Source organism: Archocentrus centrarchus, chromosome 23, assembly GCF_007364275.1.
Source record: "Archocentrus centrarchus isolate MPI-CPG fArcCen1 chromosome 23, fArcCen1, whole genome shotgun sequence".
NCBI lineage: Eukaryota > Metazoa > Chordata > Actinopteri > Cichliformes > Cichlidae > Archocentrus > Archocentrus centrarchus.
In genome coordinates, this window is record NC_044368.1 from 8,450,735 (window position 1) to 8,464,757 (window position 14,023).

The 14,023-nt window shown below is 44.8% G+C and overlaps 1 protein-coding gene across 4 annotated transcripts in view; it reads left to right on the top strand.

Annotated features, from left to right (window-relative positions):
* The window catches only part of kmt2e (lysine (K)-specific methyltransferase 2E), a 29,172-nt gene extending 15,409 nt beyond the window's left edge, over positions 1 to 13,763 (top strand). For 2 of the 4 annotated variants that reach the window (XM_030720000.1, XM_030719999.1), the window contains 21 exons: positions 158 to 297; positions 786 to 967; positions 1,068 to 1,106; positions 1,197 to 1,397; positions 1,565 to 1,695; positions 1,889 to 2,006; positions 2,122 to 2,231; positions 2,344 to 2,596; positions 3,454 to 3,552; positions 5,590 to 5,661; positions 6,152 to 6,337; positions 6,558 to 6,884; positions 6,979 to 7,278; positions 8,320 to 8,470; positions 8,676 to 8,902; positions 8,987 to 9,043; positions 9,319 to 9,852; positions 10,180 to 10,436; positions 10,591 to 10,670; positions 11,433 to 11,512; positions 11,608 to 13,763. In XM_030720000.1, coding sequence (XP_030575860.1) covers positions 158 to 297; positions 786 to 967; positions 1,068 to 1,106; positions 1,197 to 1,397; positions 1,565 to 1,695; positions 1,889 to 2,006; positions 2,122 to 2,231; positions 2,344 to 2,596; positions 3,454 to 3,552; positions 5,590 to 5,661; positions 6,152 to 6,337; positions 6,558 to 6,884; positions 6,979 to 7,278; positions 8,320 to 8,470; positions 8,676 to 8,902; positions 8,987 to 9,043; positions 9,319 to 9,852; positions 10,180 to 10,436; positions 10,591 to 10,670; positions 11,433 to 11,512; positions 11,608 to 12,648 — 4,585 coding nt within the window. In that variant the 3' untranslated portion in view covers positions 12,649 to 13,763. The remainder of the gene's footprint in view (positions 1 to 157; positions 298 to 785; positions 968 to 1,067; positions 1,107 to 1,196; positions 1,398 to 1,564; positions 1,696 to 1,888; positions 2,007 to 2,121; positions 2,232 to 2,343; positions 2,597 to 3,453; positions 3,553 to 5,589; positions 5,662 to 6,151; positions 6,338 to 6,557; positions 6,885 to 6,978; positions 7,279 to 8,319; positions 8,471 to 8,675; positions 8,903 to 8,986; positions 9,044 to 9,318; positions 9,853 to 10,179; positions 10,437 to 10,590; positions 10,671 to 11,432; positions 11,513 to 11,607) is intronic. The other 2 variants (XM_030720001.1, XM_030720002.1) reach the window with 2 other exon arrangements.
* Positions 13,764 to 14,023: the final 260 nt, after the last annotated feature.

The following is a 14,023-nucleotide window of genomic DNA, read 5'->3' on the forward strand; positions in this document are numbered from 1 at the left end:
GCAAGTAGTCAGAAGCTTTGACTAGTATTGACTGGCCTCTTTTATCCTGTATTTGTTCTTTGTGTTTACCAGATCTTTTTGTGCCATCATATGCTTCAAGACAACAAAAAAGTGACTTGAAGGTTTATTAAAACCTCTTCTCAATGGTTCCTTTTAGCGCTTGGCAGCACATAGACTGCATGGGCATCGACAGACAGAACATTCCTGAGACCTACCTGTGTGAGCGCTGCCAACCTCGACACCTTGATAGAGAAAGGGCCATTCTGCTGCAGACCCGGAAAAGAGAATGTTTATCTGGTAAGAAAGAAATACATTTATAAAGCTCCCAATAGTTCTGTTTACCTGTTACAACAAAATGTCAATAAAGTTAAAGTACATTCACAAAAAGAAATCCTATAGAAAATGGGTTTATATTGAGAAGAGCTCAGGTCAGAAGTCATCTTTAAGAACCAACAGATAGATGTTTCAGTTCTGCTTTTACTGACTTCCTTGCTGCAGTAAATGGCCAACTCATTACTGAGCAAAGCAGGTTGTAGGCTGTGTCAGGGTGCAGCCTCCTCCCCCTGCAGGACAGCCAGATATAATCCTGCCTGAGACCAGGACATACTGACACCTGCAGGCCAAGCAGCAAATTGCAGTTTACTTTGTGCTGTAACATGCTTCGTCTTCCATAAATATGACATAGTTAGCTTTTGTTTTGCCTCCAGCAGGTGTAGCTTTTTATAGCTTTGTGTGTCACTTTCTTTGTTCACTGCATTCTCCTAATATCTCGTTTGCTCATTCAGATGGGGACACCAGTGCTACAGAAAGTGGAGATGAGGTTCCGCTAGAGCTCTACTCCACCTTCCAGCACACACCTACCACCATCACCCTCACCACTGGCCGCCTTGGCAATAAACAGGCTGATAAAAAGCGCAAAAAAAGCGGTGATAAAGATCCCCCAGCATCCTCTGCCCGAGCTAAGAAGGTCAATGTTAACTCATTCATTTACAGTATAAATACTTTATAACCATATGTTTGGAATGTTGATTGACTTTAAAGATTACATTTCTTTAATTACCCCACAGGCTTTCCGTGAGGGGTCCAGAAAATCTTCTAGAGTAAAGGTAAACCTACAGAAGACTCATACATCACAATCTCTAGAGTACTTCTGTCAACACTTGAGCCATGAGCAACATCTGTACTGTCTTTCTCAGGGTGCAGCTCCTGAGCAGGAGCCAACTGAGCACCCGTCCTTGTGGGAGAACAAAATCAAGACTTGGATGGAGCGTTACGAGGAGGCCAGCAGCAATCAGTACACCGAGGACGTTCAGGTCCTGTTGCGTGTTAAAGAACAAGGCGACGGCAAGAGCCTGGCATACAACACGCACCCAGCCTCTTTCAAACCCCCTGTAGAGGTACAAACATACACACTCTCTACTGTTGACACAAATATGATAACACCCAAACATATTGCTTGTGTTCAGCAGTCTGCAGCAATAGCTTTCCCTCTCGGGGTTTTCGCGTAATTTAATCAGAGCTTGTCCGCGATATTTGCTTATGTCAGGCGGTTTGTGTCTCCCAGAGTCAAGTTCAGAAGAACAAGAAGATCCTCAAGGCGGTGCGAGACTTGGCCCCAGACTCCCTCATCATTGAGTACAGGGGAAAGTTCATGCTTCGACAGCAGTTTGAAGCCAACGGATACTTCTTCAAGAGGTCAGGATGCTGGTCACTACTCAAAGGGGATTTCCCCTTGCATTCGTGTCTTAATCTAAATTGAGTGCAGCTTCATTTTTAGTACAAGCTTATACATTAAGTCTTCAAGTAATGGCAGATTATGTACAATGTTAAATTGTGGTACTTTTATGTGAATTGATCACACCTCCCTGACCTTGCTTTTCTTTTTCAGGCCATACCCTTTCGTATTATTTTATTCAAAATTTGACGGACTGGAGATGTGTGTGGACGCTCGCAGCTTTGGAAACGAAGCACGTTTCATTCGCCGCTCCTGCACTCCCAATTCTGAAGTATGTAACACTCAAAAATATTGAACAACTTGCATCTTTTCAATTAACTAAACATAGCTCTTATGCATTGTTACAACTGTTAGTTTGCACTAATGCTTTGCTAAACCTCTGTCAGGTGCGGCACGTCATTGAGGATGGCATGTTACATTTATACATTTACTCATTGCGGCCAATCTCCAAGGGCACAGAGATCACAATTGGTTTTGATTTTGACTACGGCAGCTGGTAAGCTTTTTAAGAAGTAAAAACGGCAAACGTTTTTTCACAAGACAAGATCATTTCACTTTGTTTTTAACTTTTCTTTCTTTCCTTCCACCTCTACTTTAAATTTTTGTAGTAAATACAAGGTGGACTGTGCCTGTGTGAAGGGGAACCAGGAGTGCCCGGTGCTGAAGCACAACCTAGAGCCCACAGAGAACCTGGGCTCTGGAGGCAGACGCAGAGGGAGTCGGAAGGACAAGGAGTTGGCACGGGACGACCAGGCCCAGAACCAGAACGTGGGTTTGGACGGCGAGGGGAAGGGCAAGAACATAGGCGACAGCAAACAGAGAAAACTCTCTCCTCTTCGCCTCTCCATCTCAAACAACCAGGCAAGATTACATTTTAATGAATGGTGCACAAAATACACCTGGTGTGACACCCTTCTTTAACACTTTACTGCTTTTAGATTCTTAATTTAGATTTGTTTTCTGTTAAAATACATTCACCCTTGTAGTCCATGCATGCCGTTTAGTTTGGTCTGTGCATGTGTTTTCCATTGTTGGTCTCTTTGTTACTGTACATCCTCTTTAGTTCCCTCTTTTTTTTTCTTTCTTTTTTTTTTTTCTATTTTCCCCCCACCCCCATCATCCCTTTATGCATCCACTTTTGTACTTTTGTCCTGTCCCAGCTAATATATATTTTTTTTAGATTGGATCTTGCTGCACTTTTGTGCCACTGGTCTGGCAGAGGTGTGCAGTGGCGTGTAATTCTTTTCTTTGGTAACAAAAGTCACATTTATCTATTCCAGAAAAGATCAGAGTTCATTATTCAGAGAAATATTATTTGAGATTTGAAAATTTGGTTTAGAAACTGGTCCCATTTGAATTAGAAAAGACTGCCTCAGGCATTCAGAAATGCAAAAGCACGAGTAGATCTGTCCCAGTGAGAAATAGGAGGTTTTAATATCACAGCCCTATGATGATACCCATTGGAGAGCACAATATTCAAGCTGCTACACCATAAATTTAGTAAGCGGGTGCTAATTAAGTCATAACTTCCAAAAAGGCAATTTAGCAGTTGTGCTCAGACTGACCACGTATCTATTTGTATCTTTTAAAAAGTTCTTCCTGAGCCTCTCCCTCACCTCCCCTCTCCTCAACTCTTACCTGTCTCCCTCTAGTCTGTAGCCAGACTGAATGATCAGCCATGATAAAGCGCCATACCCCGCTCTCCCCTCCTCTTACAGGATCCTGAGTTATTTGAGGATCTAGAAGACAAAACCTCCGTTAGCAATGAAGTAGAGATGGAGTCAGAGGAGCAGATTGCAGAGAGGAGGAGGAAGATGGTAAGTGTTCTGAGCTAGGGGCTACAGCTTCTCCCTCCCCCCGCCATGCTGCCACCTAGCAGAAAGAGCAAAAATAAAAATAAAACTGTCCCCTGGTGCTCTGGGTGTGGACTTAACTATTTGTCTGCTAAGAGCTTGGATAGGAGCAGCTGTCTCTCTCCTCCATAAAACCAGCCTTCTTTTCACCATTCATCTACTGCTAGTGCTCAAACTATTATCAGTGCCTCTGTTGCTGTTTTGCTCAATCCCGCTGCGCTTTCACCCTCCTTCAACTTTCTCCTTTTCTCATAGCGATGAGGCTTCGTGATTGTCTGTCATTACATTTATTTTCCTCATTTGTTGCCTTTTTTTTTTTTTTTTTTTTTTTTGCTCCTTCACCATGTGAGAAAGCAAACAGGCCTGCAGTGCCACATACCTGTTAACAACTTCATTAGTGTATTGTCTCTTTATGCACACTGAAACTGTCCCCCAGTGTGTATTATAGTTTGAGTAGAGCTGTCCTCTCACCTTCATTGCAGCCATGAGATTGAAATGGCTTGTTACGGGTTCAGCCATTCTCTCTCTGTCAAACAGCCGTGTGTCCCCGAGAGATGGGATCAAACACACACACACACACACACACTGGAAATTACCCTGCAGTCAGCTTCATTTCACACGGTGGACCCAAGGTGTAAAGTGCTGACTCATCTTGGCTTACATACAGTTCTGCTAATCGGCCAGAGAGACGGATAGATAGATAGATGGAGGGAGGGACTGCAGAGGGTAGAGCCCTGTTGCCAGGGCTATATTGACTCTGGGAGATTCAATAGGCTGCCTTCTATGGAACATGGCATGAGAGATTCACATACTGATGGGTCACAAGCACAGCATATGTGTGTGGACATTTTAAGTCTGTACAGTAAGAAGATGCGGCAGAGATGGTGGATGGTAGCAAAATATCTCGTCTTCTGAAGCTCTTACTGAAACTCCTGTTGGTTGGGCAACCAGGGGATCCTGGTTTTATGGTGTTGTGTCCTCCTAACTAAATATTTGGCCTTGTAGTCTGTGATATTTTATGCTTTTGTAGTGCATCACCTTGTCTGTTCTGTCACCTGGGCACAGTGTCAGAATGTGAAACAACTGGTAATATGAGCTGCTCTTGTGTATATTTTTGTTGTTGCTTCTTTAGCTTGTTTAAAATATAAAAAGGAGGAGGATGTTTAAAGACAACTCTTCACTGCCACCATTTGCTCTTCCTCTTCATGGGTGACTCTGCTGTTGTTTCCTTTTACTATTTGAGCCAAACTTCAACTGATCGATATTCTACCTACATACAGCACTGTTGCCGTTAGGTGATCCACTGTTCACTTTCTGTAGGGCTGCATATGAACACATGGGATGAATTCCCATAATTCACAACCGGACACACATGCAGGACAGTAAATCCCACTTTAAAGATCAAGATTAGTTATGAGAGCTGCCATTCTGCCCTGCTTTTTTTTTTTTTTTTTTTTTGTAAATATAATAAAACAACTTAAAATATATTTGACCACAAATGTCTTCATTCCATTTATTTATTTATTTATTTTTTCATGCATGTAGGTGTCTTTATTTAGTTTTCTATAAAACATAGTTCACAAATGGTACTTAGGAAATGGTGTGAAGATGTGGATTATAGCAGGAGTCCCATTGTGAGAGGTCTTTTTAAATTTTTGGATATTGTTGACTTGTCTTTGGTAGCCAAAGGGCCACAAGTGGAAATGCATAACACTGTAATCTAAGACTATGGGGTTTGGAATGACAGCCATGTTTTTCTCACTACTGTGAACAGTGCAAAGGCCCATCACATTCTGTTAGTGCATTCCTGAAGATGCTGTACAGTTGTGGACATCCTGTATGGTATTGTTGTATCTTACTGTGCCCTACAACTACAGCGCCTGACATATTTCACCAGATGATTAGAGACCCTTTAGTCCAGTCGTGTCCATTGTTAGTGAAGCCTTGTTTAGGTGGGACATGTCTCTTCTAAACTGGGCTGTCTCTTTATTGAACATTCAGGCCAACCCAGCGGAGCAGTCCCATCTACCTGTCGGGGCGGCTTCAAGCTGGAGGGGACTGAAAATCAAGGAGGTAAACTTGACCCATACATGGCCAATCCCACCCATCTACCAACCTCCTAGTGGTGCCTGACTGACTTAAACGCGTACTAACCGTCCTATGTTTACAGCAAATTTTAGTTTATGCTGAAAGAAAAAAATAATAAATTTCAGAGGGGTGTTTTGACTGATGGTGGAGGTAGCCATGGTTTCCTTATAAGGAGCTGTGGAAATTTATATGTATACAGGCTAAATTTATAATGCCTTGGTCTACTATGTTTTCCTCTCACTTTACCACCCCTTTTTGTTCTTATTGTGAAAGTGAGGGGACACTTTTCCCACTTGGCTCTGCATACGCCACTTTGCACTCAGATAGAAATGCTTTTCGCTGCATAGCACACATTAACCCGTTGCACCGCTACCTCTGGGGTTCTACGGGGGAGTAGTTCTCCATGAACTAATGTGTGCACTCTCTCTTCATCTCCCTTGCCCCTCCTCCATGCCCCACATCTAACCCTCTGCAGACACGAGAGGAGAGGAAGATGGAGGCCATCCTGCAAGCCTTTGCCCGAATGGAGAAGAGAGAGAAACGACGGGAACAGGCGCTGGAGAGAATCGGCAGCATAAAGTCAGAGGTTGGGGGCCGCAGTGACATTAAGGAGGAGCCTCCTGCCACGCCAGAGACAGCAGATTCGCCAGCTGTCATGCAGGTCAGAGCACAGAAGCACTAAAATCCATTACTTTTATTTATATTGTAAAGGATGTTTGCAGAAATGCTTCTTCTAAGGTCCTTAAACCAGCTTGGGCTCTACTATAAAAATTAAATGTGTGTTTTTATTTTTACCCAGCTATTGTCATAAGATTTTTGGTAGATTTATGTATTTAAATGTGATGTGTCAGCATATTCAACTCTCAAATGTGTTTTTATAGCCACTTTTGGAGGTCAAAGAGGAGCCTGGACTAAAGCCAGCCAAGGTCAAAGGCACAAGGAACAGGAAAAGTTTCTCAAGAAACCGCACTCACATTGGGCAACAGCGGCGGCGAGCTCGCACCATCAGCACTTGTTCTGACCTGCCTCCCAGCTCTCCAGCTGAGTCTGTGGAGCCTCTGACCAGTGAAGCCCCTGAAGGAGAGACACCCACCGTACCAGAGCCGGAGGCTATCACCTCACAAGCGCCGGACACCAGCCCGCCACACAGCAGCTCACCTGCACCTGACAGAAACCGTACAGGAAGCAAAAACTTCAAAACAAAAAAGGTACGTGTGTAATTTTCTATATGCAATATATTCCAATACTTTTAAAAAATATTCTGGAACCGTTCAGACTTTTTATGTCTTCTCAAACCCACAGCACTTTGTGAGTGAGTGGGTGGGTGAGAAACAGCAAGACCGTGGTGCAGTACGAACGCCAGAACCAGCCCCAGAGAGGCCGCTGAGAATAAGCAGTGACCCTGAAGTGCTGGCCACGCAGCTCAATGCCCTGCCAGGCTTGGCCTGCTCTCCGCAGGTCTACAGCACACCCAAACACTATGTCCGCTTCTTGTCCCCGTTCTTGGCAAACCGCAGCCCCACCACTCCTGGAGTCCCCACCGGAAGACGGCGTTCCCGAGAACTGCCTGAAACCCCACCAACCACTGGGTCCTGCAAGAAGGTACAGAGTCCTGCTTTTTAAGGCCTGAATTATGATTCTGTGTCGGGTCTTTGCAGGGCCTACATACGTAACTGGAAATCCCCTCTGAACCCTACACAGCAACCTACAACATAACCTGATGTACATCTCTCGAGAAATGTAACTACAGGTCGGGTTGACACAGCCCGCAAGGATTGATTACGCCATACGGTTCAGATGGGATTTCCAGTTACATATGTAGGCCCTGCAAAGACCTGATGCGAAAGTCTAAATCAGGTGTATGTAACCCTGCATGTCTTTGATGATCACGGAAAAAGTGGGAAAAAAAAACTTGCAAAATCTTTGTTTACATAAGAAATTAAGTTTTCCCAAACTGCCTCAGCCTTTGAATTTCTTCCATCCATTGTTAACTATGTCTCTCTGAATGCATCAAACAGTTTCCAGTGAGATGAACTCATTTGAAGTTGCCCAGAATATTATCAAGAGACAAGGCTGTCACTGTTTAGCTGCTTTATATAGAAATGTCTGTTTTCATAAGTTGCTGAATTTATATACTTTCTTTTTCTTTTTTTGCTTCTAGAAGTAAGACTTATCATTTAGCAGCTATCTTGATAACACCTGTGGTTACTAATTTTGGAGCCCCTATCTAAATGAATAGGAAGAGAGTGATAACTTTAAATTCAGGTACATAAAAAAAAAATAAATCCATGTACAAAATCAAGTATTGTTGCCCAAAATAATATTTAAGAGGTATCTTTTCTCCTTTTTATGCAACACCAGATTGCTTAATGAATACCAAAATCATTTAAGTTATGGATACAGTTCCTACATTTTTATTACAATACTAAGTAGATCTGCCTGCCACCTAATGGTTGGAACTGCTGTGAATGTCTGCTGTGCACTCAGTCAGTGCAGCAGCATGATTGGCTCACATTTCTTTCCCTTTGGATTCAGAACCAGGGCAACATCTTTGCTGTTACTGAATTCTCCCATGGATTTCTATTCAGGTTTCTTTGAGTGTCCCATCTTGCCCTCTCTCTCATAACGACTCTGCTTTTACAGCGATGGTTGAAGCAAGCTCTAGAGGAGGAGGGCTCCACCAGCCCAGCCAGACGGCCAAGTCTTTTCATGCCCGGCGAAGGCCCTCTTAGCCCCTCCATTAATGGAGACTCAGACAGCCCCCTACCCTTTAATGGCACCTGCTCACTACCAGGTAAGTCTGTTAGAACTGCTACATCTGATGCCTCTTTTGCATGACCAAAAACTTTACATTTTTAGTAAATACACAGTTTTCTTTATAATGATGGTAAAAGAAACCTCTCTTAATAACAGGAAATATTCAAGCCAACTTTAAATCATAAGTCACTCATTACTACCTATGAAATCTAGCTGAACATACACTGTCTCGCTTCTTGCAGAGTTGCCCACTCCTTTGAAAAAGCGACGGTTGAGTCCTTTGGACGCCTGTATGTCTGAGAGCTCAACGCCCTACGGTTCCCCTTGTGCCACGCCCACTCGGACAGACCAGTTGGAGACTACAACAACACCTGTCTTAATGGCCACCCCTCCACGTCCCCGAATAGAGGAGCCAAGCACAGAGCCCTTGCCTAGCACCCCGACGCCAGCGCTTAATGCCCTGCAGGAGGTAGAGTTGTGTTTATGGAAAAGCCTGTGAATTTTGCGTGTTTGTTTACATGAGAAGTGGCTAAGTGTATTTGTGGTTACACAGAATGAATCTTCAGGGGAGAACTCACCAGAGGTCAACCGGAAACCCTGTGTGCAGGAGGTGAGATAATACCTCTAATATATTCAAATCTGGAAATGACCTGATTTGTTTCCCTTAGTTTCAGTATTATACTACTTGAAAATCTGGTGGTATTGCTATAATATTGTATAGTAAACCCATAATTTGAAGCTGTAGCTACCTCCTTACATGCAACAGTAGTCCAAAACATAATGTTTAAGTCAGAGCTCTTAAGCAGATGTGTTCGTAGTGGGACAGCTCATCAGTGAACATGCTTTCTCATTGATTGGCATTTTCATCCCTTTCCTCTCACCCAGGCCGATCGTCCTCCCTCGTTGGCCTCCTCTCCCTGCATCAGGGCTCCCAGTTCAGATGGACTCTCGTCAGAAGCCAAGGTGTCAGTTTCAGATAGTCTACAGCCTCCATCTGCTGAGTCGGTGGATTGTGGAGAGGACAGGTCTGATAGTGGGGTTGTAGAAGGCACCAGTGAAGCTCCTTTATCCACGGAAACATGTGCTTCCTCCTATCCTGGTTGGATAAAAAGCCCAGAGAGGGGCCCGACTGGACCAGCTGGCCTGAACTTCTCTCCAGTCAACTCAAACTTAAGAGACCTCACCCCCTCCCACACCCTGGAGCCTCTGGCAGCCCCCTTTAGGCCTGAGGCCACTGCAGGACCCTCAGCAGGTACGGGGTCACTGGCTGGCTCCCAGCCCCCATTCAGCGAAGGCCAAGGGCAGCTCTTTTACCCCTGCTCTGAGGAGGGAAGCACTCTCGGCTTCTCACGCTCGCTGAATGGGGATGGCGCCAGCGATGGAGGAGGCTCAGCACAGAACCCCCCACAGAAGAAAAAGGTGAGGTTATTTACCTGTAGAGAGAGAAAACAAGCTGTCTAAAAACACAAAATGGAGCTTAATGAGATTTTAAGTGGGTTTTTTTTGTTTTGTTTTTCCCCAGACATTTTAACACTGAAAAAATAAATAGTACACATTTAGTTACTTATATATTCTGTAGACAGGGTACCAATACTATGTAAACAGATGTGTTTGAGGTATGCTGTTTGACTCCAGAGATATTGTTGCTTCCAAAGGTTGAATTAATACTCTTCAAATGCTGCCCTCTACTGGCTTGACTTGTTTCTTTTCCCCATTAATTATTGTTGTGGTTCTGCTGCTTCCAAGGTTTCCCTGCTTGAATACCGCAAGCGTCAGCGCGAAGCCCGTCGCAGCGGCTCCAAGACAGAGTGCAGCTCTCCTGTTTCCACCGTGCCGCCTCTCGCTGTGGACGCCTTCTCTGTCTCTCTAGAGACCACCAGCGAGCCTCTTCTACCTCCTGCTTCCACAGCTCTCTGCAACACCACCGCCGCAGCTTTAAAAGAACCCCAGACAAACGAGGAGGCAGAGTCCACCGGCGAGAAGGAGGGAGGAGAGGGACAGTGGTATGCAATATCAGTGTTGATTTTAATGTGTTAAAATGACAAATAGTGATAAATGTATAAACAGGAAAACGAGCTCTGCATTCATGCTGGTAAATCTAGCATATGTAGAAATATATGAAGTACATAAAGCCTTTTTACTGATGTTTTTCTTCAGGACGTCATCGACTTCTGTAGAGCAGGCCCGAGAGCGCAGCTACCACCGAGCGCTGCTGCTCAGCAAAGATAAAGACACGGGTAAGAAAAAAAACATGACCAAATCATTTATGAGGGAAGCTGTATGTTGTTCTTCCACTTCACTCCCCTGTGGCGATGCCCCTCATTATGGACACCCTGTTGTTGCTCAGTTGCTTAGTTTGCCTGTTTCCAGAAATGTTCCACACTTATGCTGAGCCAGTATGGTGTTGAGATGGAGAGTCAAGCCCTCCTTGTTATGGCCCACCATAGGCTTAAAGTCCTCGTGTATATACAGAACCACCCCAAGTCTTTGTAACCCTGGTGGATCATCTTGGTCACTAAGCCTGGTTAAGAGTGAGTCACTCACAACTTTGGCCATTGGTCACCTTCTTTCTATAGTTGTTTTTTTTTTTTTTTTGTTTTTTTTTTTGTTTTGTTTTTTTTTAATTAATTTTTTGTGAGTGAAGTGTTTGTGATTACTTCCTTGTTTGGTTTCTTTGTGGGAGTATCAGGATTTGGAAGGATGATGGTAGAGTTTCTTGCAATATGAAAGAAGCTGTTTTGAACCATGTGAAGGAAATCCTGGAATATGAAGTATTTTGTTTTCTTATAAAACAGATCTGGATCTAAATTTTAAGAACCATTTTCCCTTCATTGTTGGACTTGGATATTTAAGTTTGCCTTTTGGGCCTTTTGTGGTTAAATTTTTTTTGTGTGTCCTGCAAACAGTCTGAATGTGCAAACCACCACAGCTGTCTGCATGGATACACATTCACATTTTTCATGTTTATTTGTTTTGTAATGCTGATCTTCTGTATTTAGATGGTGAGACAGAAGGTGGAGATACACCTGCAATGCGAGAGTGTGCTTCTCCGAGCGTCCAAAAGACCCCAACCCACACGGTGAGATAATGTCAGGCTTTCATCACCAGTTTTCAGTTTTCCAGATTAATTTGATAGGTTTGACTCATCTCAGCTTGTCTTTGTTTCTCATGCAGCCCTGCTCTCCCGGCCCTCTTGGCCAACCTTCTAGTCGGCCAACGAAGGAGGAAGATGGAGATGGTCAACCTCGGACGCCGAATCCAACCAGCCAGCCGCCAAGCAAGCCCACAGGACCCAAATCAGCCCCACTGACCCCCACAAAGCTGCACCCCACCCCGTTACCCTCCTCACCTGTCCACTACCCTGGAGCCTCCCTCCTCCACTCACCGAAGCCTCAGGCTCAGGGTTCGCCCTACCGCAGCCAGAGGGCGCTGTTCTCGGCCCAGCCTCAGAATCAACCACAGCCCCAACCTCAAACTGGCCCCACTACTTTCCCACAGTATAACACACAGAACACTCCGCCACCACCTCCCCCTCCACCGCCAGCACCGCCGGCCTCCACGACTTATTTTCCCAGCCAGAGCCCCTCACCTGGCGGACCTTTCCCTGGGTTTAAACCTGCCGTCACGCCGCCCTATCCTCCAGGCTCTCAGTCCCTGATGCAGACTCTCCCCCACAGCGTACACTATCAGAGCTCAGCAGCTCCTCCGCCACCTCCTCCGCCTCCACACCCAATGCCCGGCCCCACCCTGTTACACGTCAACCTGCAGCCACCTACCATCCAGCAGCATCAACTTATGCTAACAACTGCACCTCCTCCGCCTCCTCCCCCACAGGGTCAGACCTCCCAACAGCAGCAGCCGCCTCCCTCAGGAGGCGCCCTTCTGTCACTTACCCCTCCTCCACCCCCCCCTCCGCCTCCCCCAGCCCCCTCTACCAATGCCCCAATGCAACCCCACCACTATCAGAGCTTAGGGGGGTTTCAACCAGCATTGATGCATCCTGGTGCTGCAGCAAACTCTTCAGTACCTCCATCCTCCTATCCTCCACCCCATCAGCAGACTGGACTGCCTCCGCCTCCCCCACCTCCTCCCCAACAGACTCAACAAGGCCAGGCTCAGGCCACTGCCTCCCAGATGCCTTCTGGGACTCGTGGAGCTCCTGCATCCTCGACCCCCTTCCATAGTTCGGGGTACCTGAGCACAGGGTGGCATTGACTGCGCCCCCTTCGTGCCACCGGCGCCCAGCAGCCCCTGAGAACTCAGCCTGAGAGGGGTGTGTACCATACGCTGTAGATAGATTTTCTATGTACCTGTACACATGGCCAGTGGAAAAAACAGCTGATTGTGGGATAAAAGGGTACTTTTTAAGAAAAAAAAAGGACAGAAAATTTTAGCAAAAAGGACGGTGAAATAATCTTCAAGACAGACTGTATAAAAATGAAGATGGACGATTCTCCCCGGTGCTCATAGCCCTTTTCTCTCTGGCCTCCATATTTGTTTTTATAATTCCCTTCCTGTGATGGAGAGGAAGGCTCTTTGTTCTGTGTCTTGTTTGGACTCCCGTTGTAAGGCACTTTGTTTATCAATGGACATTCCAGCCTATATCCTTCTTCTTCCTTCTCCTCTTCTTCCTCCTTTGTCAGTTACACCTTTTACTTCCTCCTCCCACTCATCTGTTGTCACCTCTATACACCATTTATTTGTTTTAATCTAGTGGTTCATTATAGTGCAGAGAAAGCTCTTTTTGTATAGAGAAGGAAAAAAAGACAATTATTTTTTTTATTCCTCTGTCTAACAACAGATATCTGTTCACCGCTGCAGATTCAGAAAAGAGACCAGTTTCTGGGAACCTGCCTCACTGCCGCAGGAAGCCAAACTCGTTTGTTTGTTTTTTGTGTGTGTGTGTGTGTGTGTCTGCGTGTGTTTCAGTGTGTATGGCTGCTTAAAGGAGCAACGTGTGTGTGTGAGTGTCTGTGAGAGATTTCATGTAAAAACGAGTGTCTTCTGAGGTAGGCTGGGTGGTCTTGCCCACAGGTAGGATGTTAGCGGTTTATTTTTGAATATCAATGGTTATTTGTAGAAAGTGTAATTTAATGTATAGGTGGTTACTCCAGCTTTCACCAGGAACAGGTTGTAAATATTTGCTTTTTTTTCTTTTTTATGCTTGTACAATTTGCTCCATCCTTTTTTTTTTTTTTTTTTTTTTGTTCTCTTGAAATATGGTTGTAAATACGAATGCTCTTCTTGGCAAAGCTGAATGTTTCTGTGACTGTAGCATTATTTTTATTTTATTTTAACCCCCTCTTCCCTCCCATTCTCGACTATTCAATTTTTTTTTTTTTTTTTTTTTTTTTTTTTTTTTTTTTTTTAATCATTTGTGTGTGTGAGTGTATGTTTGTGTGGAGGGGAGAGACTCACAGACACTGCACTGGTTGGCTATTTTCATGGTTCATTATAATAAATCACTGTAATGACAGTTTTACACCACTTGTCGTGACATTTGTCTGCGGGGAACATTTGTGCCGTCGTCTCTGCTGCCAGCTTCTTTGACAAATATCCGCTCAGGTCTCAGCCTTAGGGAGAGAAGATG